The 27,125-nt window shown below is 42.8% G+C and overlaps 1 protein-coding gene and 41 non-coding genes across 43 annotated transcripts in view; all 42 read right to left on the bottom strand.

Moving 5' to 3' along the window:
- itpr3 (inositol 1,4,5-trisphosphate receptor, type 3) overlaps positions 1-27,125 on the bottom strand; it is a 135,211-nt gene that overhangs the window by 21,045 nt on the left and 87,041 nt on the right. For both annotated transcript variants that reach the window (XM_067527445.1, XM_067527446.1), the window contains exons 21-23: positions 1,308-1,452; positions 1,050-1,194; positions 359-573 (exon numbers count right to left, since the gene is read on the bottom strand). In XM_067527445.1, the coding sequence (XP_067383546.1) occupies positions 359-573; positions 1,050-1,194; positions 1,308-1,452 (505 nt within the window). The remainder of the gene's footprint in view (positions 1-358; positions 574-1,049; positions 1,195-1,307; positions 1,453-27,125) is intronic.
- Positions 2,291-2,363, bottom strand: trnak-uuu (transfer RNA lysine (anticodon UUU)). Its single transcript has one exon. It is a non-coding gene; the product is annotated as a tRNA-Lys (tRNA).
- trnak-uuu (transfer RNA lysine (anticodon UUU)) lies at positions 2,588-2,663 on the bottom strand. Its single transcript has one exon. It is a non-coding gene; the product is annotated as a tRNA-Lys (tRNA).
- Positions 2,900-2,972, bottom strand: trnak-uuu (transfer RNA lysine (anticodon UUU)). The gene has a single exon. It is a non-coding gene; the product is annotated as a tRNA-Lys (tRNA).
- Positions 4,043-4,115, bottom strand: trnak-uuu (transfer RNA lysine (anticodon UUU)). Its single transcript has one exon. It is a non-coding gene; the product is annotated as a tRNA-Lys (tRNA).
- On the bottom strand, positions 5,093-5,165 carry trnak-uuu (transfer RNA lysine (anticodon UUU)). Its single transcript has one exon. It is a non-coding gene; the product is annotated as a tRNA-Lys (tRNA).
- Positions 5,447-5,519, bottom strand: trnak-uuu (transfer RNA lysine (anticodon UUU)). The gene has a single exon. It is a non-coding gene; the product is annotated as a tRNA-Lys (tRNA).
- On the bottom strand, positions 5,862-5,934 carry trnak-uuu (transfer RNA lysine (anticodon UUU)). Its single transcript has one exon. It is a non-coding gene; the product is annotated as a tRNA-Lys (tRNA).
- trnak-uuu (transfer RNA lysine (anticodon UUU)) lies at positions 6,818-6,890 on the bottom strand. The gene has a single exon. It is a non-coding gene; the product is annotated as a tRNA-Lys (tRNA).
- trnak-uuu (transfer RNA lysine (anticodon UUU)) lies at positions 7,187-7,259 on the bottom strand. Its single transcript has one exon. It is a non-coding gene; the product is annotated as a tRNA-Lys (tRNA).
- trnak-uuu (transfer RNA lysine (anticodon UUU)) lies at positions 8,042-8,114 on the bottom strand. Its single transcript has one exon. It is a non-coding gene; the product is annotated as a tRNA-Lys (tRNA).
- On the bottom strand, positions 8,397-8,469 carry trnak-uuu (transfer RNA lysine (anticodon UUU)). The gene has a single exon. It is a non-coding gene; the product is annotated as a tRNA-Lys (tRNA).
- On the bottom strand, positions 8,737-8,809 carry trnak-uuu (transfer RNA lysine (anticodon UUU)). Its single transcript has one exon. It is a non-coding gene; the product is annotated as a tRNA-Lys (tRNA).
- Positions 9,044-9,116, bottom strand: trnak-uuu (transfer RNA lysine (anticodon UUU)). Its single transcript has one exon. It is a non-coding gene; the product is annotated as a tRNA-Lys (tRNA).
- Positions 9,739-9,811, bottom strand: trnak-uuu (transfer RNA lysine (anticodon UUU)). Its single transcript has one exon. It is a non-coding gene; the product is annotated as a tRNA-Lys (tRNA).
- On the bottom strand, positions 10,355-10,427 carry trnak-uuu (transfer RNA lysine (anticodon UUU)). Its single transcript has one exon. It is a non-coding gene; the product is annotated as a tRNA-Lys (tRNA).
- trnak-uuu (transfer RNA lysine (anticodon UUU)) lies at positions 10,740-10,812 on the bottom strand. The gene has a single exon. It is a non-coding gene; the product is annotated as a tRNA-Lys (tRNA).
- On the bottom strand, positions 11,738-11,810 carry trnak-uuu (transfer RNA lysine (anticodon UUU)). The gene has a single exon. It is a non-coding gene; the product is annotated as a tRNA-Lys (tRNA).
- trnak-uuu (transfer RNA lysine (anticodon UUU)) lies at positions 12,737-12,809 on the bottom strand. The gene has a single exon. It is a non-coding gene; the product is annotated as a tRNA-Lys (tRNA).
- trnak-uuu (transfer RNA lysine (anticodon UUU)) lies at positions 13,092-13,164 on the bottom strand. Its single transcript has one exon. It is a non-coding gene; the product is annotated as a tRNA-Lys (tRNA).
- trnak-uuu (transfer RNA lysine (anticodon UUU)) lies at positions 14,048-14,120 on the bottom strand. The gene has a single exon. It is a non-coding gene; the product is annotated as a tRNA-Lys (tRNA).
- On the bottom strand, positions 14,357-14,429 carry trnak-uuu (transfer RNA lysine (anticodon UUU)). The gene has a single exon. It is a non-coding gene; the product is annotated as a tRNA-Lys (tRNA).
- trnak-uuu (transfer RNA lysine (anticodon UUU)) lies at positions 15,196-15,268 on the bottom strand. Its single transcript has one exon. It is a non-coding gene; the product is annotated as a tRNA-Lys (tRNA).
- Positions 15,491-15,563, bottom strand: trnak-uuu (transfer RNA lysine (anticodon UUU)). The gene has a single exon. It is a non-coding gene; the product is annotated as a tRNA-Lys (tRNA).
- Positions 15,846-15,918, bottom strand: trnak-uuu (transfer RNA lysine (anticodon UUU)). The gene has a single exon. It is a non-coding gene; the product is annotated as a tRNA-Lys (tRNA).
- On the bottom strand, positions 16,812-16,884 carry trnak-uuu (transfer RNA lysine (anticodon UUU)). Its single transcript has one exon. It is a non-coding gene; the product is annotated as a tRNA-Lys (tRNA).
- Positions 17,713-17,785, bottom strand: trnak-uuu (transfer RNA lysine (anticodon UUU)). Its single transcript has one exon. It is a non-coding gene; the product is annotated as a tRNA-Lys (tRNA).
- trnak-uuu (transfer RNA lysine (anticodon UUU)) lies at positions 18,068-18,140 on the bottom strand. The gene has a single exon. It is a non-coding gene; the product is annotated as a tRNA-Lys (tRNA).
- Positions 18,408-18,480, bottom strand: trnak-uuu (transfer RNA lysine (anticodon UUU)). The gene has a single exon. It is a non-coding gene; the product is annotated as a tRNA-Lys (tRNA).
- trnak-uuu (transfer RNA lysine (anticodon UUU)) lies at positions 18,715-18,787 on the bottom strand. The gene has a single exon. It is a non-coding gene; the product is annotated as a tRNA-Lys (tRNA).
- Positions 19,070-19,142, bottom strand: trnak-uuu (transfer RNA lysine (anticodon UUU)). The gene has a single exon. It is a non-coding gene; the product is annotated as a tRNA-Lys (tRNA).
- trnak-uuu (transfer RNA lysine (anticodon UUU)) lies at positions 19,410-19,482 on the bottom strand. Its single transcript has one exon. It is a non-coding gene; the product is annotated as a tRNA-Lys (tRNA).
- trnak-uuu (transfer RNA lysine (anticodon UUU)) lies at positions 20,381-20,453 on the bottom strand. The gene has a single exon. It is a non-coding gene; the product is annotated as a tRNA-Lys (tRNA).
- Positions 21,660-21,732, bottom strand: trnak-uuu (transfer RNA lysine (anticodon UUU)). Its single transcript has one exon. It is a non-coding gene; the product is annotated as a tRNA-Lys (tRNA).
- trnak-uuu (transfer RNA lysine (anticodon UUU)) lies at positions 22,015-22,087 on the bottom strand. Its single transcript has one exon. It is a non-coding gene; the product is annotated as a tRNA-Lys (tRNA).
- Positions 22,370-22,442, bottom strand: trnak-uuu (transfer RNA lysine (anticodon UUU)). The gene has a single exon. It is a non-coding gene; the product is annotated as a tRNA-Lys (tRNA).
- trnak-uuu (transfer RNA lysine (anticodon UUU)) lies at positions 23,326-23,398 on the bottom strand. The gene has a single exon. It is a non-coding gene; the product is annotated as a tRNA-Lys (tRNA).
- trnak-uuu (transfer RNA lysine (anticodon UUU)) lies at positions 23,635-23,707 on the bottom strand. The gene has a single exon. It is a non-coding gene; the product is annotated as a tRNA-Lys (tRNA).
- On the bottom strand, positions 25,154-25,226 carry trnak-uuu (transfer RNA lysine (anticodon UUU)). Its single transcript has one exon. It is a non-coding gene; the product is annotated as a tRNA-Lys (tRNA).
- Positions 25,509-25,581, bottom strand: trnak-uuu (transfer RNA lysine (anticodon UUU)). Its single transcript has one exon. It is a non-coding gene; the product is annotated as a tRNA-Lys (tRNA).
- Positions 25,849-25,921, bottom strand: trnak-uuu (transfer RNA lysine (anticodon UUU)). Its single transcript has one exon. It is a non-coding gene; the product is annotated as a tRNA-Lys (tRNA).
- On the bottom strand, positions 26,815-26,887 carry trnak-uuu (transfer RNA lysine (anticodon UUU)). Its single transcript has one exon. It is a non-coding gene; the product is annotated as a tRNA-Lys (tRNA).

Below are 27,125 nucleotides of genomic sequence, written 5' to 3'. Positions count from 1 at the left end.
ATTAACGAGAAAATAACTTTTAGCACTGAGCTCATTCTCATAATGTAGAAATTCCACTCTGGTAATAAAATGACGTCTCCTTCTCAAGTCTTCTTCTATGAAAAGAAACTTAAATATCTTAAGGACTGTTCAGACTGCTCAACCAAAAACATCCATTTCTTCTGAAACTCTGGGATTTTGTGATGGGCATTTTTAACCATTTCAACCAAACAATATAACATTCTGTTAAATATGCCAGAATATTAAAGACGTCTCTCAATACAGACACAGCACCAGCATAAACCATAATTTGAATGAGGACCCTTTGACACTGAGTATATACATTTTTTGATATGTTTGATAATGTTTAAGTCTTTACTTGTAATATCTCCAGTATCTTTAGCTTGGTGTCCATCACTGTAAGGTCCATCTTGTCGATACTGTCTTTACTTCCTCTCTGTCCATCGAGCACATTTCCTGGCCCCAGCCCCGCCTCTCTGGAACCTGGACCCCCAAATATAGACTGCTTCCTGTTGAGGACCATGGTGGACATAATCTGACCCATCCCATGTATGGAGCGCTTCACGTTCTTCCCTTCAAATGGAGCAGAAAATAGCAATGGTCTGTATTATTTACAACAACACAATGTCATCACAAAATTAAACTGACAGCGCTGTTTTCACATAGCAAAGCCATTGTCACTTACTACTATGAAACCCTTTGTTCAGTATAGTATGATTAAGTAGAAAATTACAGAAAAGGCCATTGAACTTTATTCTTTCTTTCTTTATTATTAATTTGTTTTATTCTTGAAGTAATTTCACATTCAACCGAACAGGTCACGGTTCTCCCAAAAAATTGCTTTGTTGTGTTTGAGGTTCTTGATGACTCAATGTGGTTCCTTTCCGATCATTAGCATAGCATTAGACATTTATGTCAATTCAGGTTTTCTGGGATCCCGTAAAATTTAATTTAATAACGGACGTTACTGGCACAAGCACAAAAGAAGTGATGTTTTTATAGTTAACTAGTTTGCATCATGGGAAAAGAGGGCTGTTTTTGATTTGTACCTGAGCCTTCATCATGGAACAAGAGCCCAGTCTGTGTTGGATGGGGCCTACAGTCAATTATTCCCAGTAGAGTCCTGGTGAGCCTGAGCAACTCAAAAAAACTGTAGAAACCAAAGTATATTAAATGCCTGGCCAAACTCACCACCTGGAAAACAAATGTGGAAAGAGAAGATTTGATCACAGGAGAAGGAATAAAAGAATGGAGAGCAGAGAAAACTGTAGTGAGGGGAAATAAAACAAAAGAGGAAGTACAAGTACCTCGTATGTCAGCTTGTTTTTCTCCTCATTGTGGAACGGTAGATCATCATTAAGAACATTGTTGAGATATTCCTCCATGAAGACCATGGTGTTAGAAAAACGGTTCTTCTTATTGTCTCGGCTGTCGTCCATATTTGAGTCATAACTGAGAAGGACAAATATTGCGACTAAATAAATAGTGAAACCTCCAAGAACATTTACTCTGTTTGAATCATTTTTTCACTGGTTAAAGAGATGACATAATTTATACTGACATTAGGAAAACACTATAACATCAAAAAAAATATTAACACTCCAATAACTTACTACTACAAAAAATATTATACATTAATCATATTAAATTGAAGAAAGCTTTGTGAGATTTGGTACTAACTTAATGTTTGGTCGTACTTAATAAACACTAAATGATTCAACTTAAGGCCCATTACAGTGTTTAATGTTAACAACTCAAAAGAATTAAATTTAACTACCACACAAAAAAGACCCCCCCCCAATAAATAAATCAATGTGTACCTATGTGTCAAATGAGAGACACAGACTCTAAGCTCTGGGTCACCTCAAAATTAAAAACCTGTTCCTAAATGTAAACTTTAAAAGCAAATTACACGGAGTTACATGGCTTGTTACACAGATATCATCCCTAGTAAACTAAAGTCAACACCATGGCAGTGCAGTTACCTGACGAAGTACTTGAACCCAAGACCCTAATATTAAAAGTCTGATGCTCTACCGTCTGAGCTACCCAGGCCGTACGTGGAAAAGCCCCTGGCATTCTGGCAAAAGACACTTCAGATACTGAATTTCCGATACTGAATTTCAGATACTGACAGTTGAGGTAAAGGTTAACTTTTTCAGGTCTCATGAGGGAAACATGTAAAAAGCTGATATTGTCCAACTTACAAGTCTGATTGGTTGCACAGATGTCATTGGAGGAAACATTCCAGTAGAGTCTAGATTGTTACCACCTAAATTCATTTCATTGTCGCCTGAACAGGGACTTGAACCCTGGACCCTCAGATTAAAAGTCTGATGCTCTACCGTCTGAGCTACCCAGGCCCGATGTGGACCAGCTCCTGGCATTCTGGCAGAGACTGGCATAGAAAAGACACTTCAGATACTGACACTTCAGATACTGACACTTCAGATACTGACAGTTGAGGTTAACTTTAACTCTTTCAGGTCTCATGAGACAAACATGTAAAAAGCTGATGTTGTCCAACTTGTAAGTCTGGTTGGTTGCACAGATGCCATTTGGAGAAAAGTATCCAGTAGAGTCTCATTGTCCCCTGAACAGGGACTTGAACCCTGGACCCTCAGATTAAAAGTCTGATGCTCTACCGTCTGAGCTACCCAGGCCCTATGTGGACTAGATCCTGGCATTCTGGCAGAGACTGGCATAGAAAAGACACTTCAGATACTGAATTTCAGATACTGACAGTTGAGGTAAAGGTTAACTTTGTCAGGTCTCATGAGGGAAACATGTAGAAAGCTGATATTGTCCAACTTAGAAGTCTGATTGGTTGCACAGATGTTGTTTGGAAGAAACATTCCAGTAGAGTCTAGATTGTAACCACCTAAATTCATTTCTTTGTCGCCTGAACAGGGACTTGAACCCTGGACCCTCAGATTAAAAGTCTGATGCTCTACCGTCTGAGCTACCCAGGCCCTATGTGGACTAGCTCCTGGCATTCTGGCAGAGACTGGCATAGAAAAGACACTTCAGATGCTGACACTTCAGATGCTGACACTTCAGATGCTGACACTTCAGATGCTGACACTTCAGATGCTGACACTTCAGATGCTGACACTTCAGATGCTGACACTTCAGATGCTGACACTTCAGATGCTGACACTTCAGATGCTGACACTTCAGATGCTGACACTTCAGATGCTGACACTTCAGATGCTGACACTTCAGATACTGACACTTCAGATACTGACACTTCAGATACTGACACTTCAGATACTGACACTTCAGATACTGACAGTTGAGGTTAACTTTAACTCTTTCAGGTCTCATGAGACAAACATGTAAAAAGCTGATGTTGTCCAACTTGTAAGTCTGGTTGGTTGCACAGATGCCATTTGGAGAAAAGTATCCAGTAGAGTCTCATTGTCCCCTGAAGAGGGACTTGAACCGTGGACCCTCAGATTAAAAGTCTGATGCTCTACCGTCTGAGCTACCCAGGCCCTATGTGGACTAGCTCCTGGCATTCTGGCAGAGACTGGCATAGAAAAGACACTTCAGATACTGAATTTCAGATACTGACAGTTGAGGTAAAGGTTAACTTTTTCAGGTCTCATGAGGGAAACATGTAAAAAGCTGATATTGTCCAACTTAGAAGTCTGATTGGTTGCACAGATGTTGTTTGGAAGAAACATTCCAGTAGAGTCAATATTGTAACCACCTAAATTCATTTCTTTGTCGCCTGAACAGGGACTTGAACCCTGGACCCTCAGATTAAAAGTCTGATGCTCTACTGTCTGAGCTACCCAGGACCTATGTGGACAAGCTCCTGGCATTCTGGCAGAGACTGGCATAGAAAAGACACTTCAGATACTGAATTTCAGACACTGACAGTTGAGATAAAGGTTAACTTTTTCAGGTCTCATGAGGCAAACATGTAAAAACCTGATGTTGTCACACTTACAAGTCTGGTTGGTTGCACAAATGCCATTTGGAGGAAACTATCCAGTAGAGTCTAGATTGTAACCACCTAAATTCATTTCATTGTCGCCTGAACAGGGACTTGAACCCTGGACCCTCAGATTAAAAGTCTGATGCTCTACCGGCTGAGCTACACAGGCCCTATGTTATCCAGCTCCTGGTATTCTCGCAGAGACTGTCATAGAAAAGACACTTCAGGTACTGACACTTCAGGTACTGACACTTCAGGTACTGACACTTCAGGTACTGACACTTCAGGTACTGACACTTCAGGTACTGACACTTCAGGTACTGACAGTTGAGGTTAACTTTAACTCTTTCAGGTCTCATGAGACAAACATGTAAAAAGCTGATGTTGTCCAACTTATAAGTCTGGTTGGTTGCACAGATGCCGTTTGGAGAAAAGTATCCAGTAGAGTCTCATTGTCCCCTGAACAGGGACTTGAACCCTGGACCCTCAGATTAAAAGTCTGATGTTCTACTGTCTGAGCTACCCAGGCCCTATGTGGACTAGCTATTGGCATTCTGGCAGAGACTGTCATAGAAAAGACAAATCAGATACTGACACTTCAGGTACTGACACTTCAGGTACTGACACTTCAGGTACTGACACTTCAGGTACTGACACTTCAGGTACTGACACTTCAGGTACTGACAGTTGAGGTTAACTTTAACTCTTTCAGGTCTCATGAGACAAACATGTAAAAAGCTGATGTTGTCCAACTTATAAGTCTGGTTGGTTGCACAGATGCCGTTTGGAGGAACCTATCCAGTAGAGTCTAGATTGTAACCACCTAAATTCATTTCATTGTCGCCTGAACAGGGACTTGAAAACTGGACCCTCAGTTTAAAAGTCTGATGTTCTACCGTCTGAGCTACCCAGGCCCTATGTGGACAAGCTCCTGGCATTCTGGCAGAGACTGTCATAGAAAAGACAAATCAGATACTGACACTTCAGATACTGAATTTCAGATACTGACAGTTTCAGGTCTCATGAGGCAAACATGTAAAAACCTGATGTTGTCCAACTTACAAGTCTGGTTGGTTGCACATATGCCGTTTGGAGAAAACTATCCAGTAGAGTCTAGATTGTAACCACCTAAATTCATTTCATTGTCGCCTGAACAGGGACTTGAACCCTGGACCCTCAGATTAAAAGTCTGATGCTCTACCGTCTGAGCTACCCAGGCCCCATGTGGACTAGCTCCTGGCATTCTGGCAGAGACTGTCATAGAAAAGACAAATCAGATACTGACACTTCAGGTACTGACACTTCAGGTACTGACACTTCAGATGCTGACACTTCAGATACTGACAGTTCAGGTAAACTTTAACTCTTTCAGGTCTCATGAGACAAACATGTAAAAAGCTGATGTGGTCCAACTTACAAGTCTGGTTGGTTGCACAGATACGTTTAGAGAAAAGTAGTCACTAGAGTCTAGATTATAACCACCTAAATTCATTTCATTGTCGCCTGAACAGGGACTTGAACCCTGGACCCTCAGATTAAAAGTCTGATGCTCTACCGTCTGAGCTACCCAGGCCCTATGAGGACTATCTCCTGGCATTCTGGCAGAGACTGTCATAGAAAAGACAAATCAGATACTGACACTTCAGGTACTGACACTTCAGGTACTGACACTTCAGGTACTGACACTTCAGGTACTGACACTTCAGGTACTGACACTTCAGGTACTGACACTTCAGGTACTGACACTTCAGGTACTGACAGTTGAGGTAAAGGTTAACTTTTTCAGGTCTCATGAGGCAAACATGTAAAAAGCTGATGTTGTCCAACTTACAAGTCTGGTTGGTTGCACAGATGCCGTTTGGAGAAAACTATCCAGTAGAGTCTAGATTGTTACCACCTAAATTCATTTCATTGTCGCCTGAACAGGGACTTGAACCCTGGACCCTCAGATTAAAAGTCTGATGCTCTACCGTCTGAGCTACCCAGGCCCTATGTGGACTAGCTCCTGGCATTCTGGCAGAGACTGGCATAGAAAAGACACCAGATACTGAATTTCAGATACTGAAAATTGAGGTAAAGGTTAACTTTTTCAGGTCTCATGAGGCAAACATGTAAAAACCTGATGTTGTCCAATTTACAAGTTTGGTTGGTTGCACGGATGCCGTTTGGAGAAAACTATCCAGTAGAGTCTAGATTGTAACCACCTGAATTCATTTCATTGTCGCCTGAACAGGGACTTGAACCCTGGACCCTTAGATTAAAAGTCTGATGCTATACCGTCTGAGCTACCCAGGCCCTATGTGGACTAGCTCCTGGCATTCTGGCAGAGACTGTCATAGAAAAGACAAATCAGATACTGACACTTCAGATACTGACACTTCAGGTACTGACACTTCAGATACTGACAGTTGAGGTAAACTTTAACTCTTTCAGGTCTCATGAGGCAAACATGTAAAAAGCTGATGTGGTCCAACTTACAAGTCTGGTTGGTTGCACAGATACCGTTTAGAGAAAAGTAGTCACTAGAGTCTAGATTGTAACCACCTAAATTCATTTCATTGTCGCCTGAACAGGGACTTGAACCCTGGACCCTCAGATTAAAAGTCTGATGTTCTACCGTCTGAGGTACCCAGGCCCTATGTGGACTAGCTCCTGGCATTCTGGCAGAGACTGTCATAGAAAAGACACTTCAGATACTGAATTTCAGATACTGACAGTTGAGTTAAAGGTTAACTTCTTCAGGTCTCATGAGGGAAACATGTAAAAAGCTGATGTTGTCCAACTTACAAGTCTGGTTGGTTGCACAGATGCCTTTTGGAGAAAATATTCTACAAGAGTCTGGATTATAACAACCTAAATTCATTTCATTGTTGCCTGAACAGGGACTTGAACCCTGGACCCTCAGATTAAAAGTCTGATGCTCTACCGTCTGAGCTACCCAGGCCCTTTGTGGACTAGCTCCTGGCATTCTGGCAAGGACTGGCATAGAAAAGACAAATCAGATACTGACACTTCAGATACTGACCCTTCAGGTACTGAGACTTCAGGTACTGACACTTCAGGTGCTGACACTTCAGGTACTGACAGTTGAGGTAAAGGTTAACTTCTTCAGGTCTCATGAGGGAAACATGTAAAGAGCTGATGTTGTCCAACTTACAAGTCTGGTTGGTTGCACAGATGCCTTTGGAGAAAATATTCTACAAGAGTCTGGATTATAACCACCTAAATTCATTTCATTGTCGCCTGAACAGGGACTTGAACCCTGGACCCTCAGATTAAAAGTCTGATGCTCTACCGTCTGAGCTACCCAGGCCTGATGTGGACCACCTCCTGGCATTCTGGCAGAGACTGGCATAGAAAAGACATTTCAGATACTGAATTTCAGATACTGACAGTTGAGGTAAAGGTTAACTTTTTCAGGTCTCATGAGGCAAACATGTAAAAACCTGATGTTGTCCAACTTACAAGTCTGGTTGGTTGCACAAATGCCGTTTGGAGGAAACTATCCAGTAGAGTCTAGATTGTAACCACCTAAATTCATTTCATTGCCACCTGAACAGGGACTTGAACCCTGGACCCTCAGATAAAAAGTCTGATGCTCTACCGTCTGAGCTACGCAGGCCCTATGTTATCTAGCTCCTGGCATTCTGGCAGAGACTGTCATAGAAAAGACAAATCAGATACTGACACTTCAGATACTGACACTTCAGATACTGACACTTCAGGTACTGACAGTTGAGGTAAAGGTTAACTTTTTCAGGTCTCATGAGGCAAACATGTAAAAAGCTGATCTTGTCCAACCACGTCTGATGCTCTACCGTCTGAGCTACCCAGGCCTTATGTGGACTAGCTCCTGGCATTCTGGCAGAGACTGTCATAGAAAACACAAATCAGTTATGACACTTCAGATACTGAATTTAAGATACTGAATTTCAGATACTGAATTTCAGATACTGACAGTTTCAGGTCTCATGAGGCAAACATGTAAAAAGCTGATGTTGTCCAACTTACAAGTCTGGTTGGTTGCACATATGCCGTTTGGAGAAAACTGTCCAGTAGAGTCTAGATTGTAACCACCTAAATTCATTTCATTGTCGCCTGAACAGGGACTTGAACCCTGGACCCTCAGATTAAAAGTCTGATGCTCTACCGTCTGAGCTACCCAGGCCCTATGTGGACTAGCTCCTGGCATTCTGGCAGAGACTGTCATAGAAAAGACAAATCAGATACTGACACTTCAGGTATTGACACTTCAGGTACTGACACTTCAGATACTGACACTTCAGATACTGACAGTTGAGGTAAACTTTAACTCTTTCAGGTCTCATGAGACAAACATGTAAAAAGCTGATGTGGTCCAACTTACAAGTCTGGTTGGTTGCACAGATACCGTTTAGAGAAAAGTAGTCACTAGAGTCTAGATTGTAACCACCTAAATTCATTTCATTGTCACCTGAACAGGGACTTGAACCCTGGACCCTCAGATTAAAAGTCTGATGCTCTACCGTCTGAGCTACCCAGGCCCTATGAGGACTTTCTCCTGGCATTCTGGCAGAGACTGTCATAGAAAAGACAAATCAGATACTGACACTTCAGATACTGACACTTCAGATACTGACACTTCAGGTACTGACAGTTGAGGTAAAGGTTAACTTTTTCAGGTCTCATGAGGCAAACATGTAAAAAGCTGATGTTGTCCAACTTACAAGTCTGGTTGGTTGCACAGATGCCATTTGGAGAAAACTATCCACTAGAGTCTAGATTGTTACCACCTAAATTCATTTCATTGTCGCCTGAACAGGGACTTGAACCCTGGACCCTCAGATTAAAAGTCTGATGCTCTACCGTCTGAGCTACCCAGGCCCTATGTGGACTAGCTCCTGGCATTCTGGCAGAGACTGGCATAGAAAAGACACCAGATACTGAATTTCAGATACTGAAAATTGAGGTAAAGGTTAACTTTTTCAGGTCTCATGAGGCAAACATGTAAAAACCTGATGTTGTCCAACTTACAAGTCTGGTTGGTTGCACATATGCCGTTTGGAGAAAACTGTCCAGTAGAGTCTAGATTGTAACCACCTAAATTCATTTCATTGTCGCCTGAACAGGGACTTGAACCCTGGACCCTCAGATTAAAAGTCTGATGCTCTACCGTCTGAGCTACCCAGGCCCTATGTGGACTAGCTCCTGGCATTCTGGCAGAGACTGTCATAGAAAAGACAAATCAGATACTGACACTTCAGGTATTGACACTTCAGGTACTGACACTTCAGATACTGACACTTCAGATACTGACAGTTGAGGTAAACTTTAACTCTTTCAGGTCTCATGAGACAAACATGTAAAAAGCTGATGTGGTCCAACTTACAAGTCTGGTTGGTTGCACAGATACCGTTTAGAGAAAAGTAGTCACTAGAGTCTAGATTGTAACCACCTAAATTCATTTCATTGTCACCTGAACAGGGACTTGAACCCTGGACCCTCAGATTAAAAGTCTGATGCTCTACCGTCTGAGCTACGCAGGCCTTATGAGGACTATCTCCTGGCATTCTGGCAGAGACTGTCATAGAAAAGACAAATCAGATACTGACACTTCAGATACTGACACTTCAGATACTGACACTTCAGGTACTGACAGTTGAGGTAAAGGTTAACTTTTTCAGGTCTCATGAGGCAAACATGTAAAAAGCTGATGTTGTCCAACTTACAAGTCTGGTTGGTTGCACAGATGCCATTTGGAGAAAACTATCCAGTAGAGTCTAGATTGTTACCACCTAAATTCATTTCATTGTCGCCTGAACAGGGACTTGAACCCTGGACCCTCAGATTAAAAGTCTGATGCTCTACCGTCTGAGCTACCCAGGCCCTATGTGGACTAGCTCCTGGCATTCTGGCAGAGACTGGCATAGAAAAGACACCAGATACTGAATTTCAGATACTGAAAATTGAGGTAAAGGTTAACTTTTTCAGGTCTCATGAGGCAAACATGTAAAAACCTGATGTTGTCCAACTTACAAGTCTGGTTGGTTGCACGGATGCCGTTTGGAGAAAACTATCCAGTAGAGTCTAGATTGTAACCACCTAAATTCATTTCATTGTCGCCTGAACAGGGACTTGAACCCTGGACCCTTAGATTAAAAGTCTGATGCTATACCGTCTGAGGTACCCAGGCCCTATGTGGACTAGCTCCTGGCATTCTGGCAGAGACTGTCATAGAAAAGACACTTCAGATACTGAATTTCAGATACTGACAGTTGAGTTAAAGGTTAACTTCTTCAGGTCTCATGAGGGAAACATGTAAAAAGCTGATGTTGTCCAACTTACAAGTCTGGTTGGTTGCACAGATGCCGTTTGGAGAAAACTATCCAGTAGAGTCTGGATTGTAACCACCTAAATTCATTTCATTATCACCTGAACAGGGACTTGAACCCTGGACCCTCAGATTAAAAGTCTGATGCTCTACCGTCTGAGCTACCCAAGCCCTATGTGGACTAGCTCCTGGCATTCTGGCAAGGACTGGCATAGAAAAGACAAATCAGATACTGACACTTCAGATACTGACCCTTCAGGTACTGACACTTCAGGTACTGACACTTCAGGTACTGACACTTCAGATACTGACACTTCAGATACTGACAGTTGAGGTAAACTTTAACTCTTTCAGGTCTTATGAGACAAACATGTAAAAAGCTGATGTGGTCCAACTTACAAGTCTGGTTGGTTGCACAGATACCGTTTAGAGAAAAGTAGTCACTAGAGTCTAGATTGTAACCACCTAAATTCATTTCATTGTCGCCTGAACAGGGACTTGAACCCTGGACCCTCAGATTAAAAGTCTGATGCTCTACCGTCTGAGCTACCCAGGACCTATGTGGACTAGCTCCTGGCATTCTGGCAGAGACTGGCATATAAAAGACACTTCAGATACTGAATTTCAGATACTTACAGTTGAGGTATAGGTCAACTTTTTCAGGTCTCATGAGGCAAACATGTAAAAACCTGATGTTGTCCAACTTACAAGTCTGGTTGGTTGCACAAATGCTGTTTGGAGGAAACTATCTAGTAGAGTCTAGATTGTAACCACCTAAATTCATTTTATTGTCACCTGAACAGGGACTTGAACCCTGGACCCTCAGATTAAAAGTCTGATGTTATACCGTCTGAGCTACCCAGGCCCTATGTTATCTAGCTCCTGGCATTCTGGCAGAGACTGTCATAGAAAAGACAAATCAGATACTGACACTTCAGGTACTGACACTTCAGGTACTGACACTTCAGATACTGACACTTCAGATACTGACACTTCAGATACTGACAGTTGAGGTAAACTTTAACTCTTACAGGTCTCATGAGAAAAACATGTAAAAAGCTGATGTGGTCCAACTTACAAGTCTGGTTGGTTGCACAGATACCGTTTAGAGAAAAGTAGTCACTAGAGTCTAGATTGTAACCACCTAAATTCATTTCATTGTCACCTGAACAGGGACTTGAACCCTGGACCCTCAGATTAAAAGTCTAATGCTCTACCGTCTGAGCTACCCAGACCCTATGTGGACTAGCTCCTGGCATTCTGGCAGAGACTGTCATAGAAAACACAAATCAGATACTGACACTTCAGATACTAAATTTAAGATACTGAATTTCAGATACTGACAGTTTCAGGTCTCATAAGGCAAACATGTAAAAAGCTGATGTTGTCCAACTTACAAGTCTGGTTGGTTGCACAGATGCCGTTTGGAGATAACTATCCAGTGGAGTCTAGATTGTAACCACCTAAATTCATTTCAGTGTCGCCTGAACAGGGATTTGAACCCTGGACCCTCAGATTAAAAGTCTGATGCTCTACCGTCTGAGCTACCCAGGCCATATTTGGACTAGCTACTGGCATTCAGGCAGAGACTGGTATAGAAAAGACACTTCAGGTACTGACACTTCAGGTACTGACACTTCAGGTACTGACACTTCAGGTACTGACACTTCAGGTACTGACACTTCAGGTACTGACACTTCAGGTACTGACAGTTGAGGTAAAGGTTAACTTCTTCAGGTCTCATGAGGGAAACATGTAAAAAGCTGATGTTGTCCAACTTACAAGTCTGGTTGGTTGCACAGATGCCGTTTGGAGAAAATATTCTACAAGAGTCTGGATTATAACCACCTAAATTCATTTCATTGTCACCTGAACAGGGACTTGAACCCTGGACCCTCAGATTAATGTCTGATACTCTACCGTCTGAGCTACCCAGTCCCTATGTGGACTACCTCCTGGCATTCTGGCAGAGACTGTCATAGAAAAGACAAATCAGATACTGACACTTCAGATACTGACACTTCAGGTACTGACAGTTGAGGTTAACTTTAACTCTTTCAGGTCTCATGAGACAAACATGTAAAAAGCTGATGTTGTCCAACTTATAAGTCTGGTTGGTTGCACAGATGCCGTTTGGAGGAACCTATCCAGTAGAGTCTAGATTGTAACCACCTAAATTCATTTCATTGTCGCCTGAACAGGGACTTGAAAACTGGACCCTCAGTTTAAAAGTCTGATGTTCTACCGTCTGAGCTACCCAGGCCCTATGTGGACAAGCTCCTGGCATTCTGGCAGAGACTGTCATAGAAAAGACAAATCAGATACTGAATTTCAGATACTGACAGTTTCAGGTCTCATGAGGCAAACATGTAAAAACCTGATGTTGTCCAACTTACAAGTCTGGTTGGTTGCACATATGCCGTTTGGAGAAAACTATCCAGTAGAGTCTAGATTGTAACCACCTAAATTCATTTCATTGTCACCTGAACAGGGACTTGAACCCTGGACCCTCAGATTAAAAGTCTGATGCTCTACCGTCTGAGCTACCCAGGCCCTATGTGGACTAGCTCCTGGCATTCTGGCAGAGACTGTCATAGAAAAGACAAATCAGATAATGACACTTCAGATACTGACACTTCAGATACTGACACTTCAGGTACTGACAGTTGAGGTACTGACAGTTGAGGTAAAGGTTAACTTTTTCAGGTCTCATGAGGCAAACATGTAAAAAGCTGATGTTGTCCAACTTACAGGTCTGGTTGGTTGCACAGATGCCGTTTGGAGAAAACTATCCAGTAGAGTCTAGGTTGTTACCACCTAAATTCATTTCATTGTCGCCTGAACAGGGACTTGAACCCTGGACCCTCAGATTAAAAGTCTGATGCTCTACCGTCTGAGCTACCCAGGCCCTATGTGGACTAGCTCCTGGCATTCTGGCAGAGACTGGCATAGAAAAGACACCAGCTACTGAATTTCAGATACTGAAAATTGAGGTAAAGGTTAACTTTTTCAGGTCTCATGAGGCAAACATGTAAAAACCTGATGTTGTCCAATTTACAAGTTTGGTTGGTTGCACGGATGCCGTTTGGAGAAAACTATCCAGTAGAGTCTAGATTGTAACCACCTGAATTCATTTCATTGTCGCCTGAACAGGGACTTGAACCCTGGACCCTTAGATTAAAAGTCTGATGCTATACCATCTGAGCTACCCAGGCCCTATGTGGACTAGCTCCTGGCATTCTGGCAGAGACTGTCATAGAAAAGACAAATCAGATACTGACACTTCAGATACTGACACTTCAGGTACTGACACTTCAGATACTGACAGTTGAGGTAAACTTTAACTCTTTCAGGTCTCATGAGGCAAACATGTAAAAAGCTGATGTGGTCCAACTTACAAGTCTGGTTGGTTGCACAGATACCGTTTAGAGAAAAGTAGTCACTAGAGTCTAGATTGTAAACACCTGAATTCATTTCATTGTCGCCTGAACAGGGACTTGAACCCTGGACCCTCAGATTAAAAGTCTGATGTTCTACCGTCTGAGGTACCCAGGCCCTATGTGGACTAGCTCCTGGCATTCTGGCAGAGACTGTCATAGAAAAGACACTTCAGATACTGAATTTCAGATACTGACAGTTGAGTTAAAGGTTAACTTCTTCAGGTCTCATGAGGGAAACATGTAAAAAGCTGATGTTGTCCAACTTACAAGTCTGGTTGGTTGCACAGATGCCTTTTGGAGAAAATATTCTACAAGAGTCTGGATTATAACCACCTAAATTCATTTCATTGTTGCCTGAACAGGGACTTGAACCCTGGACCCTCAGATTAAAAGTCTGATGCTCTACCGTCTGAGCTACCCGGGCCCTATGTTATCTAGCTCCTGGCATTCTGGCAGAGACTGGCATAGAAAAGACACTTCAGATACTGAATTTCAGATACTGACAGTTGAGGTAAAGGTTAACTTTTTCAGGTCTCATTAGGCAAACATGTAAAAACCTGATGTTGTCCAACTTACAAGTCTGGTTGGTTGCACAGATGCCGTTTGGAGAAAACTATCCAGTAGAGTCTGGATTGTAACCACCTAAATTCATTTCATTATCACCTGAACAGGGACTTGAACCCTGGACCCTCAGATTAAAAGTCTGATGCTCTACCGTCTGAGCTACCCAGGCCCTATGTAGACTAGCTCCTGGCATTCTGGCAAGGACTGGCATAGAAAAGACAAATCAGATACTGACACTTCAGATACTGACCCTTCAGGTACTGACAGTTGAGGTAAAGGTTAACTTCTTCAGGTCTCATGAGGGAAACATGTAAAGAGCTGATGTTGTCCAACTTACAAGTCTGGTTGGTTGCACAGATGCCGTTTGGAGAAAATATTCTACAAGAGTCTGGATTATAACCACCTAAATTCATTTCATTGTCGCCTGAACAGGGACTTGAACCCTGGACCCTCAGATTAATAACTGATGCTCTACCGTCTGAGCTACCCAGTCCCTATGTGGACTAGCTCCTGGCATTCTGACAGAGACTGGCATAGAAAAGACATTTCAGATACTGAATTTCAGATACTGACAGTTGAGGTAAAGGTTAACTTTTTCAGGTCTCATGAGGCAAACATGTAAAAAGCTGATCTTGTCCAACCACGTCTGATGCTCTACCGTCTGAGCTACCCAGGCCTTATGTGGACTAGCTCCTGGCATTCTGGCAGAGACTGTCATAGAAAACACAAATCAGTTATGACACTTCAGATACTGAATTTAAGATACTGAATTTCAGATACTGAATTTCAGATACTGACAGTTTCAGGTCTCATGAGGCAAACATGTAAAAAGCTGATGTTGTCCAACTTACAAGTCTGGTTGGTTGCACAGATGCCGTTTGGAGAAAACTATCCAGTGGAGTCTAGATTGTAACCACCTAAATTCATTTCATTGTCGCCTGAACAGGGACTTGAACACTGGACCCTCAGATTAAAAGTCTGATGCTCTACCGTCTGAGCTACCCAGGCCCTATGTGGACTAGCTACTGGCATTCAGGCAGAGACTGGTATAGAAAAGACACTTCAGGTACTGACACTTCAGGTAAACTTTAACTCTTTCAGGTCTCATGAGACAAACATGTAAAAACCTGATGTTGTCCAACTTACAAGTCTGGTTGGTTGCACATATGCCGTTTGGAGAAAACTGTCCAGTAGAGTCTAGATTGTAACCACCTAAATTCATTTCATTGTCGCCTGAACAGGGACTTGAACCCTGGACCCTCAGATTAAAAGTCTGATGCTCTACCGTCTGAGCTACCCAGGCCCTATGTGGACTAGCTCCTGGCATTCTGGCAGAGACTGTCATAGAAAAGACAAATCAGATACTGACACTTCAGGTATTGACACTTCAGGTACTGACACTTCAGATACTGACACTTCAGATACTGACAGTTCAGGTAAACTTTAACTCTTTCAGGTCTCATGAGACAAACATGTAAAAAGCTGATGTTGTCCAACTTACAAGTCTGGTTGGTTGCACAGATGCCGTTTGGAGAAAACTATCCAGTAGAGTCTAGATTGTAACCACCTAAATTCATTTCATTGTCGCCTGAACAGGGACTTGAACCCTGGACCCTCAGATTAAAAGTCTGATGCTCTACCGTCTGAGCTACCCAGGCCCTATGTGGACTAGCTCCTGGCATTCTGGCAGAGACTGGCATAGAAAAGACACCAGATACTGAATTTCAGATACTGAAAATTGAGGTAAAGGTTAACTTTTTCAGGTCTCATGAGGCAAACATGTAAAAACCTGATGTTGTCCAACTTACAAGTCTGGTTGGTTGCACGGATGCCGTTTGGAGAAAACTATCCAGTAGAGTCTAGATTGTAACCACCTAAATTCATTTCATTGTCGCCTGAACAGGGACTTGAACCCTGGACCCTTAGATTAAAAGTCTGATGCTATACCGTCTGAGGTACCCAGGCCCTATGTGGACTAGCTCCTGGCATTCTGGCAGAGACTGTCATAGAAAAGACAAATCAGATACTGACACTTCAGATACTGACACTTCAGGTACTGACACTTCAGATACTGACAGTTGAGGTAAACTTTAACTCTTACAGGTCTCATGAGACAAACATGTAAAAAGCTGATGTGGTCCAACTTACAAGTCTGGTTGGTTGCACAGATACCGTTTAGAGAAAAGTAGTCACTAGAGTCTAGATTGTAACCACCTAAATTCATTTCATTGTCACCTGAACAGGGACTTGAACCCTGGACCCTCAGATTAAAAGTCTAATGCTCTACCGTCTGAGCTACCCAGACCCTATGTGGACTAGCTCCTGGCATTCTGGCAGAGACTGTCATAGAAAACACAAATCAGATACTGACACTTCAGATACTAAATTTAAGATACTGAATTTCAGATACTGACAGTTTCAGGTCTCATGAGGCAAACATGTAAAAAGCTGATGTTGTCCAACTTACAAGTCTGGTTGGTTGCACAGATGCCGTTTGGAGAAAACTATCCAGTGGAGTCTAGATTGTAACCACCTAAATTCATTTCAGTGTCGCCTGAACAGGGACTTGAACCCTGGACCCTCAGATTAAAAGTCTGATGCTCTACCGTCTGAGCTACCCAGGCCATATTTGGACTAGCTACTGGCATTCAGGCAGAGACTGGTATAGAAAAGACACTTCAGGTACTGACACTTCAGGTACTGACACTTCAGGTACTGACACTTCAGGTACTGACACTTCAGGTACTGACAGTTGAGGTAAAGGTTAACTTCTTCAGGTCTCATGAGGGAAACATGTAAAAAGCTGATGTTGTCCAACTTACAAGTCTGGTTGGTTGCACAGATGCCGTTTGGAGAAAACTATCCAGTGGAGTCTAGATTGTAACCACCTAAATTCATTTCATTGACGCCTGAACAGGGACTCGAACCCTGGACCCTCAGATAAAAAGTCTGATGCTCTACCGTCTGAGCTACGCAGGCCCTATGTTATCTAGCTCCTGGCATTCTGGCAGAGACTGTCATAGAAAAGACAAATCAGATACTGACACTTCAGATACTGACACTTCAGATACTGACACTTCAGGTACTGACAGTTGAGGTAAAGGTTAACTTTTTCAGGTCTCATGAGGCAAACATGTAAAAAGCTGATCTTGTCCAACCACGTCTGATGCTCTACCGTCTGAGCTACCCAGGCCTTATGTGGACTAGCTCCTGGCATTCTGGCAGAGACTGTCATAGAAAACACAAATCAGTTATGACACTTCAGATACTGAATTTAAGATACTGAATTTCAGATACTGAATTTCAGATACTGACAGTTTCAGGTCTCATGAGGCAAACATGTAAAAAGCTGATGTTGTCCAACTTACAAGTCTGGTTGGTTGCACATATGCCGTTTGGAGAAAACTGTCCAGTAGAGTCTAGATTGTAACCACCTAAATTCATTTCATTGTCGCCTGAACAGGGACTTGAACCCTGGACCCTCAGATTAAAAGTCTGATGCTCTACCGTCTGAGCTACCCAGGCCCTATGTGGACTAGCTCCTGGCATTCTGGCAGAGACTGTCATAGAAAAGACAAATCAGATACTGACACTTCAGGTATTGACACTTCAGGTACTGACACTTCAGATACTGACACTTCAGATACTGACAGTTGAGGTAAACTTTAACTCTTTCAGGTCTCATGAGACAAACATGTAAAAAGCTGATGTGGTCCAACTTACAAGTCTGGTTGGTTGCACAGATACCGTTTAGAGAAAAGTAGTCACTAGAGTCTAGATTGTAACCACCTAAATTCATTTCATTGTCACCTGAACAGGGACTTGAACCCTGGACCCTCAGATTAAAAGTCTGATGCTCTACCGTCTGAGCTACCCAGGCCCTATGAGGACTATCTCCTGGCATTCTGGCAGAGACTGTCATAGAAAAGACAAATCAGATACTGACACTTCAGATACTGACACTTCAGATACTGACACTTCAGGTACTGACAGTTGAGGTAAAGGTTAACTTTTTCAGGTCTCATGAGGCAAACATGTAAAAAGCTGATGTTGTCCAACTTACAAGTCTGGTTGGTTGCACAGATGCCATTTGGAGAAAACTATCCAGTAGAGTCTAGATTGTTACCACCTAAATTCATTTCATTGTCGCCTGAACAGGGACTTGAACCCTGGACCCTCAGATTAAAAGTCTGATGCTCTACCGTCTGAGCTACCCAGGCCCTATGTGGACTAGCTCCTGGCATTCTGGCAGAGACTGGCATAGAAAAGACACCAGATACTGAATTTCAGATACTGAAAATTGAGGTAAAGGTTAACTTTTTCAGGTCTCATGAGGCAAACATGTAAAAACCTGATGTTGTCCAACTTACAAGTCTGGTTGGTTGCACATATGCCGTTTGGAGAAAACTGTCCAGTAGAGTCTAGATTGTAACCACCTAAATTCATTTCATTGTCGCCTGAACAGGGACTTGAACCCTGGCCCCTCAGATTAAAAGTCTGATGCTCTACCGTCTGAGCTACCCAGGCCCTATGTGGACTAGCTCCTGGCATTCTGGCAGAGACTGTCATAGAAAAGACAAATCAGATACTGACACTTCAGGTATTGACACTTCAGGTACTGACACTTCAGATACTGACACTTCAGATACTGACAGTTGAGGTAAACTTTAACTCTTTCAGGTCTCATGAGACAAACATGTAAAAAGCTGATGTGGTCCAACTTACAAGTCTGGTTGGTTGCACAGATACCGTTTAGAGAAAAGTAGTCACTAGAGTCTAGATTGTAACCACCTAAATTCATTTCATTGTCACCTGAACAGGGACTTGAACCCTGGACCCTCAGATTAAAAGTCTGATGCTCTACCGTCTGAGCTACCCAGGCCCTATGAGGACTATCTCCTGGCATTCTGGCAGAGACTGTCATAGAAAAGACAAATCAGATACTGACACTTCAGATACTGACACTTCAGATACTGACACTTCAGGTACTGACAGTTGAGGTAAAGGTTAACTTTTTCAGGTCTCATGAGGCAAACATGTAAAAAGCTGATGTTGTCCAACTTACAAGTCTGGTTGGTTGCACAGATGCCATTTGGAGAAAACTATCCAGTAGAGTCTAGATTGTTACCACCTAAATTCATTTCATTGTCGCCTGAACAGGGACTTGAACCCTGGACCCTCAGATTAAAAGTCTGATGCTCTACCGTCTGAGCTACCCAGGCCCTATGTGGACTAGCTCCTGGCATTCTGGCAGAGACTGGCATAGAAAAGACACCAGATACTGAATTTCAGATACTGAAAATTGAGGTAAAGGTTAACTTTTTCAGGTCTCATGAGGCAAACATGTAAAAACCTGATGTTGTCCAACTTACAAGTCTGGTTGGTTGCACGGATGCCGTTTGGAGAAAACTATCCAGTAGAGTCTAGATTGTAACCACCTAAATTCATTTCATTGTCGCCTGAACAGGGACTTGAACCCTGGACCCTTAGATTAAAAGTCTGATGCTATACCGTCTGAGGTACCCAGGCCCTATGTGGACTAGCTCCTGGCATTCTGGCAGAGACTGTCATAGAAAAGAAACTTCAGATACTGAATTTCAGATACTGACAGTTGAGTTAAAGGTTAACTTCTTCAGGTCTCATGAGGGAAACATGTAAAAAGCTGATGTTGTCCAACTTACAAGTCTGGTTGGTTGCACAGATGCCGTTTGGAGAAAACTATCCAGTAGAGTCTGGATTGTAACCACCTAAATTCATTTCATTATCACCTGAACAGGGACTTGAACCCTGGACCCTCAGATTAAAAGTCTGATGCTCTACCGTCTGAGCTACCCTAGCCCTGTGTGGACTAGCTCCTGGCATTCTGGCAAGGACTGGCATAGAAAAGACAAATAAGATACTGACACTTCAGGTACTGACCCTTCAGGTACTGACACTTCAGATACTGACACTTCAGATACTGACAGTTGAGGTAAACTTTAACTCTTTCAGGTCTTATGAGACAAACATGTAAAAAGCTGATGTGGTCCAACTTACAAGTCTGGTTGGTTGCACAGATACCGTTTAGAGAAAAGTAGTCACTAGAGTCTAGATTGTAACCACCTAAATTCATTTCATTGTCGCCTGAACAGGGACTTGAACCCTGGACCCTCAGATTAAAAGTCTGATGCTCTACCGTCTGAGCTACCCAGGACCTATGTGGACTAGCTCCTGGCATTCTGGCAGAGACTGGCATATAAAAGACACTTCAGATACTTACAGTTGAGGTATAGGTCAACTTTTTCAGGTCTCATGAGGCAAACATGTAAAAACCTGATGTTGTCCAACTTACAAGTCTGGTTGGTTGCACAAATGCTGTTTGGAGGAAACTATCTAGTAGAGTCTAGATTGTAACCACCTAAATTCATTTTATTGTCACCTGAACAGGGACTTGAACCCTGGACGCTCAGATTAAAAGTCTAATGCTCTACCGTCTGAGCTACCCAGGCCATATTTGGACTAGCTACTGGCATTCAGGCAGAGACTGGTATAGAAAAGACACTTCAGGTACTGACACTTCAGGTATTGACACTTCAGGTACTGACACTTCAGGTACTGACACTTCAGGTACTGACACTTCAGGTACTGACAGTTGAGGTAAAGGTTAACTTCTTCAGGTCTCATGAGGGAAACATGTAAAAAGCTGATGTTGTCCAACTTACAAGTCTGGTTGGTTGCACAGATGCCGTTTGGAGAAAATATTCTACAAGAGTCTGGATTATAACCACCTAAATTCATTTCATTGTCACCTGAACAGGGACTTGAACCCTGGACCCTCAGATTAATGTCTGATACTCTACCGTCTGAGCTACCCAGTCCCTATGTGGACTACCTCCTGGCATTCTGGCAGAGACTGTCATAGAAAAGACAAATCAGATACTGACACTTCAGATACTGACACTTCAGGTACTGACAGTTGAGGTTAACTTTAACTCTTTCAGGTCTCATGAGACAAACATGTAAAAAGCTGATGTTGTCCAACTTATAAGTCTGGTTGGTTGCACAGATGCCGTTTGGAGGAACCTATCCAGTAGAGTCTAGATTGTAACCACCTAAATTCATTTCATTGTCGCCTGAACAGGGACTTGAAAACTGGACCCTCAGTTTAAAAGTCTGATGTTCTACCGTCTGAGCTACCCAGGCCCTATGTGGACAAGCTCCTGGCATTCTGGCAGAGACTGTCATAGAAAAGACAAATCAGATACTGAATTTCAGATACTGACAGTTTCAGGTCTCATGAGGCAAACATGTAAAAACCTGATGTTGTCCAACTTACAAGTCTGGTTGGTTGCACATATGCCGTTTGGAGAAAACTATCCAGTAGAGTCTAGATTGTAACCACCTAAATTCATTTCATTGTCACCTGAACAGGGACTTGAACCCTGGACCCTCAGATTAAAAGTCTGATGCTCTACCGTCTGAGCTACCCAGGCCCTATGTGGACTAGCTCCTGGCATTCTGGCAGAGACTGTCATAGAAAAGACAAATCAGATAATGACACTTCAGGTACTGACACTTCAGGTACTGACACTTCAGATGCTGACACTTCAGATACTGACAGTTCAGGTAAACTTTAACTCTTTTAGGTCTCATGAGACAAACATGTAAAAAGCTGATGTGGTCCAACTTACAAGTCTGGTTGGTTGCACAGATACCGTTTAGAGAAAAGTAGTCACTAGAGTCTAGATTGTAACCACCTAAATTCATTTCATTGTCGCCTGAACAGGGACTTGAACCCTGGACCCTCAGATTAAAAGTCTGATGCTCTACCGTCTGAGCTACCCAGGCCCTATGAGGACTATCTCCTGGCATTCTGGCAGAGACTGTCATAGAAAAGACAAATCAGATACTGACACTTCAGATACTGACACTTCAGATACTGACACTTCAGGTACTGACAGTTGAGGTACTGACAGTTGAGGTAAAGGTTAACTTTTTCAGGTCTCATGAGGCAAACATGTAAAAAGCTGATGTTGTCCAACTTACAGGTCTGGTTGGTTGCACAGATGCCGTTTGGAGAAAACTATCCAGTAGAGTCTAGATTGTTACCACCTAAATTCATTTCATTGTCGCCTGAACAGGGACTTGAACCCTGGACCCTCAGATTAAAAGTCTGATGCTCTACCGTCTGAGCTACCCAGGCCCTATGTGGACTAGCTCCTGGCATTCTGGCAGAGACTGGCATAGAAAAGACACCAGCTACTGAATTTCAGATACTGAAAATTGAGGTAAAGGTTAACTTTTTCAGGTCTCATGAGGCAAACATGTAAAAACCTGATGTTGTCCAATTTACAAGTTTGGTTGGTTGCACGGATGCCGTTTGGAGAAAACTATCCAGTAGAGTCTAGATTGTAACCACCTGAATTCATTTCATTGTCGCCTGAACAGGGACTTGAACCCTGGACCCTTAGATTAAAAGTCTGATGCTATACCATCTGAGCTACCCAGGCCCTATGTGGACTAGCTCCTGGCATTCTGGCAGAGACTGTCATAGAAAAGACAAATCAGATACTGACACTTCAGATACTGACACTTCAGGTACTGACACTTCAGATACTGACAGTTGAGGTAAACTTTAACTCTTTCAGGTCTCATGAGGCAAACATGTAAAAAGCTGATGTTGTCCAACTTACAAGTCTGGTTGGTTGCACAGATATCGTTTAGAGAAAAGTAGTCACTAGAGTCTAGATTGTAAACACCTGAATTCATTTCATTGTCGCCTGAACAGGGACTTGAACCCTGGACCCTCAGATTAAAAGTCTGATGTTCTACCGTCTGAGGTACCCAGGCCCTATGTGGACTAGCTCCTGGCATTCTGGCAGAGACTGTCATAGAAAAGACACTTCAGATACTGAATTTCAGATACTGACAGTTGAGTTAAAGGTTAACTTCTTCAGGTCTCATGAGGGAAACATGTAAAAAGCTGATGTTGTCCAACTTACAAGTCTGGTTGGTTGCACAGATGCCTTTTGGAGAAAATATTCTACAAGAGTCTGGATTATAACCACCTAAATTCATTTCATTGTTGCCTGAACAGGGACTTGAACCCTGGACCCTCAGATTAAAAGTCTGATGCTCTACCGTCTGAGCTACCCGGGCCCTATGTTATCTAGCTCCTGGCATTCTGGCAGAGACTGGCATAGAAAAGACACTTCAGATACTGAATTTCAGATACTGACAGTTGAGGTAAAGGTTAACTTTTTCAGGTCTCATTAGGCAAACATGTAAAAACCTGATGTTGTCCAACTTACAAGTCTGGTTGGTTGCACAGATGCCGTTTGGAGAAAACTATCCAGTAGAGTCTGGATTGTAACCACCTAAATTCATTTCATTATCACCTGAACAGGGACTTGAACCCTGGACCCTCAGATTAAAAGTCTGATGCTCTACCGTCTGAGCTACCCAGGCCCTATGTGGACTAGCTCCTGGCATTCTGGCAAGGACTGGCATAGAAAAGACAAATCAGATACTGACACTTCAGATACTGACCCTTCAGGTACTGACACTTCAGGTGCTGACACTTCAGGTACTGACAGTTGAGGTAAAGGTTAACTTCTTCAGGTCTCATGAGGGAAACATGTAAAGAGCTGATGTTGTCCAACTTACAAGTCTGGTTGGTTGCACAGATGCCGTTTGGAGAAAATATTCTACAAGAGTCTGGATTATAACCACCTAAATTCATTTCATTGTCGCCTGAACAGGGACTTGAACCCTGGACCCTCAGATTAATAACTGATGCTCTACCGTCTGAGCTACCCAGTCCCTATGTGGACTAGCTCCTGGCATTCTGACAGAGACTGGCATAGAAAAGACATTTCAGATACTGAATTTCAGATACTGACAGTTGAGGTAAAGGTTAACTTTTTCAGGTCTCATGAGGCAAACATGTAAAAACCTGATGTTGTCCAACTTACAAGTCTGGTTGGTTGCACAAATGCCGTTTGGAGGAAACTATCCAGTAGAGTCTAGATTGTAACCACCTAAATTCATTTCATTGTCACCTGAACAGGGACTTGAACCCTGGACCCTCAGATAAAAAGTCTGATGCTCTACCGTCTGAGCTACGCAGGCCCTATGTTATCTAGCTCCTGGCATTCTGGCAGAGACTGTCATAGAAAAGACAAATCAGATACTGACACTTCAGATACTGACACTTCAGATACTGACACTTCAGGTACTGACAGTTGAGGTAAAGGTTAACTTTTTCAGGTCTCATGAGGCAAACATGTAAAAAGCTGATCTTGTCCAACCACGTCTGATGCTCTACCGTCTGAGCTACCCAGGCCTTATGTGGACTAGCTCCTGGCATTCTGGCAGAGACTGTCATAGAAAACACAAATCAGTTATGACACTTCAGATACTGAATTTAAGATACTGAATTTCAGATACTGAATTTCAGATACTGACAGTTTCAGGTCTCATGAGGCAAACATGTAAAAAGCTGATGTTGTCCAACTTACAAGTCTGGTTGGTTGCACAGATGCCGTTTGGAGAAAACTATCCAGTGGAGTCTAGATTGTAACCACCTAAATTCATTTCATTGTCGCCTGAACAGGGACTTGAACACTGGACCCTCAGATTAAAAGTCTGATGCTCTACCGTCTGAGCTACCCAGGCCCTATGTGGACTAGCTACTGGCATTCAGGCAGAGACTGGTATAGAAAAGACACTTCAGGTACTGACACTTCAGGTACTGACACTTCAGGTAAACTTTAACTCTTTCAGGTCTCATGAGACAAACATGTAAAAACCTGATGTTGTCCAACTTACAAGTCTGGTTGGTTGCACATATGCCGTTTGGAGAAAACTGTCCAGTAGAGTCTAGATTGTAACCACCTAAATTCATTTCATTGTCGCCTGAACAGGGACTTGAACCCTGGACCCTCAGATTAAAAGTCTGATGCTCTACCGTCTGAGCTACCCAGGCCCTATGTGGACTAGCTCCTGGCATTCTGGCAGAGACTGTCATAGAAAAGACAAATCAGATACTGACACTTCAGGTATTGACACTTCAGGTACTGACACTTCAGATACTGACACTTCAGATACTGACAGTTCAGGTAAACTTTAACTCTTTCAGGTCTCATGAGACAAACATGTAAAAAGCTGATGTGGTCCAACTTACAAGTCTGGTTGGTTGCACAGATACCGTTTAGAGAAAAGTAGTCACTAGAGTCTAGATTGTAACCACCTAAATTCATTTCATTGTCACCTGAACAGGGACTTGAACCCTGGACCCTCAGATTAAAAGTCTGATGCTCTACCGTCTGAGCTACCCAGGCCCTATGAGGACTATCTCCTGGCATTCTGGCAGAGACTGTCATAGAAAAGACAAATCAGATACTGACACTTCAGATACTGACACTTCAGATACTGACACTTCAGGTACTGACAGTTGAGGTAAAGGTTAACTTTTTCAGGTCTCATGAGGCAAACATGTAAAAAGCTGATGTTGTCCAACTTACAAGTCTGGTTGGTTGCACAGATGCCGTTTGGAGAAAACTATCCAGTAGAGTCTAGATTGTAACCACCTAAATTCATTTCATTGTCGCCTGAACAGGGACTTGAACCCTGGACCCTCAGATTAAAAGTCTGATGCTCTACCGTCTGAGCTACCCAGGCCCTATGTGGACTAGCTCCTGGCATTCTGGCAGAGACTGGCATAGAAAAGACACCAGATACTGAATTTCAGATACTGAAAATTGAGGTAAAGGTTAACTTTTTCAGGTCTCATGAGGCAAACATGTAAAAACCTGATGTTGTCCAACTTACAAGTCTGGTTGGTTGCACGGATGCCGTTTGGAGAAAACTATCCAGTAGAGTCTAGATTGTAACCACCTAAATTCATTTCATTGTCGCCTGAACAGGGACTTGAACCCTGGACCCTTAGATTAAAAGTCTGATGCTATACCGTCTGAGGTACCCAGGCCCTATGTGGACTAGCTCCTGGCATTCTGGCAGAGACTGTCATAGAAAAGACAAATCAGATACTGACACTTCAGATACTGACACTTCAGGTACTGACACTTCAGATACTGACAGTTGAGGTAAACTTTAACTCTTACAGGTCTCATGAGACAAACATGTAAAAAGCTGATGTGGTCCAACTTACAAGTCTGGTTGGTTGCACAGATACCGTTTAGAGAAAAGTAGTCACTAGAGTCTAGATTGTAACCACCTAAATTCATTTCATTGTCACCTGAACAGGGACTTGAACCCTGGACCCTCAGATTAAAAGTCTAATGCTCTACCGTCTGAGCTACCCAGACCCTATGTGGACTAGCTCCTGGCATTCTGGCAGAGACTGTCATAGAAAACACAAATCAGATACTGACACTTCAGATACTAAATTTAAGATACTGAATTTCAGATACTGACAGTTTCAGGTCTCATGAGGCAAACATGTAAAAAGCTGATGTTGTCCAACTTACAAGTCTGGTTGGTTGCACAGATGCCGTTTGGAGAAAACTATCCAGTGGAGTCTAGATTGTAACCACCTAAATTCATTTCAGTGTCGCCTGAACAGGGACTTGAACCCTGGACCCTCAGATTAAAAGTCTGATGCTCTACCGTCTGAGCTACCCAGGCCATATTTGGACTAGCTACTGGCATTCAGGCAGAGACTGGTATAGAAAAGACACTTCAGGTACTGACACTTCAGGTACTGACACTTCAGGTACTGACACTTCAGGTACTGACAGTTGAGGTAAAGGTTAACTTCTTCAGGTCTCATGAGGGAAACATGTAAAAAGCTGATGTTGTCCAACTTACAAGTCTGGTTGGTTGCACAGATGCCGTTTGGAGAAAACTATCCAGTGGAGTCTAG

The sequence above is a fragment of the Channa argus genome, chromosome 13 (assembly GCF_033026475.1).
Source record: "Channa argus isolate prfri chromosome 13, Channa argus male v1.0, whole genome shotgun sequence".
NCBI lineage: Eukaryota > Metazoa > Chordata > Actinopteri > Anabantiformes > Channidae > Channa > Channa argus.
This window is presented reverse-complemented; position numbering and strand designations above follow the sequence as displayed.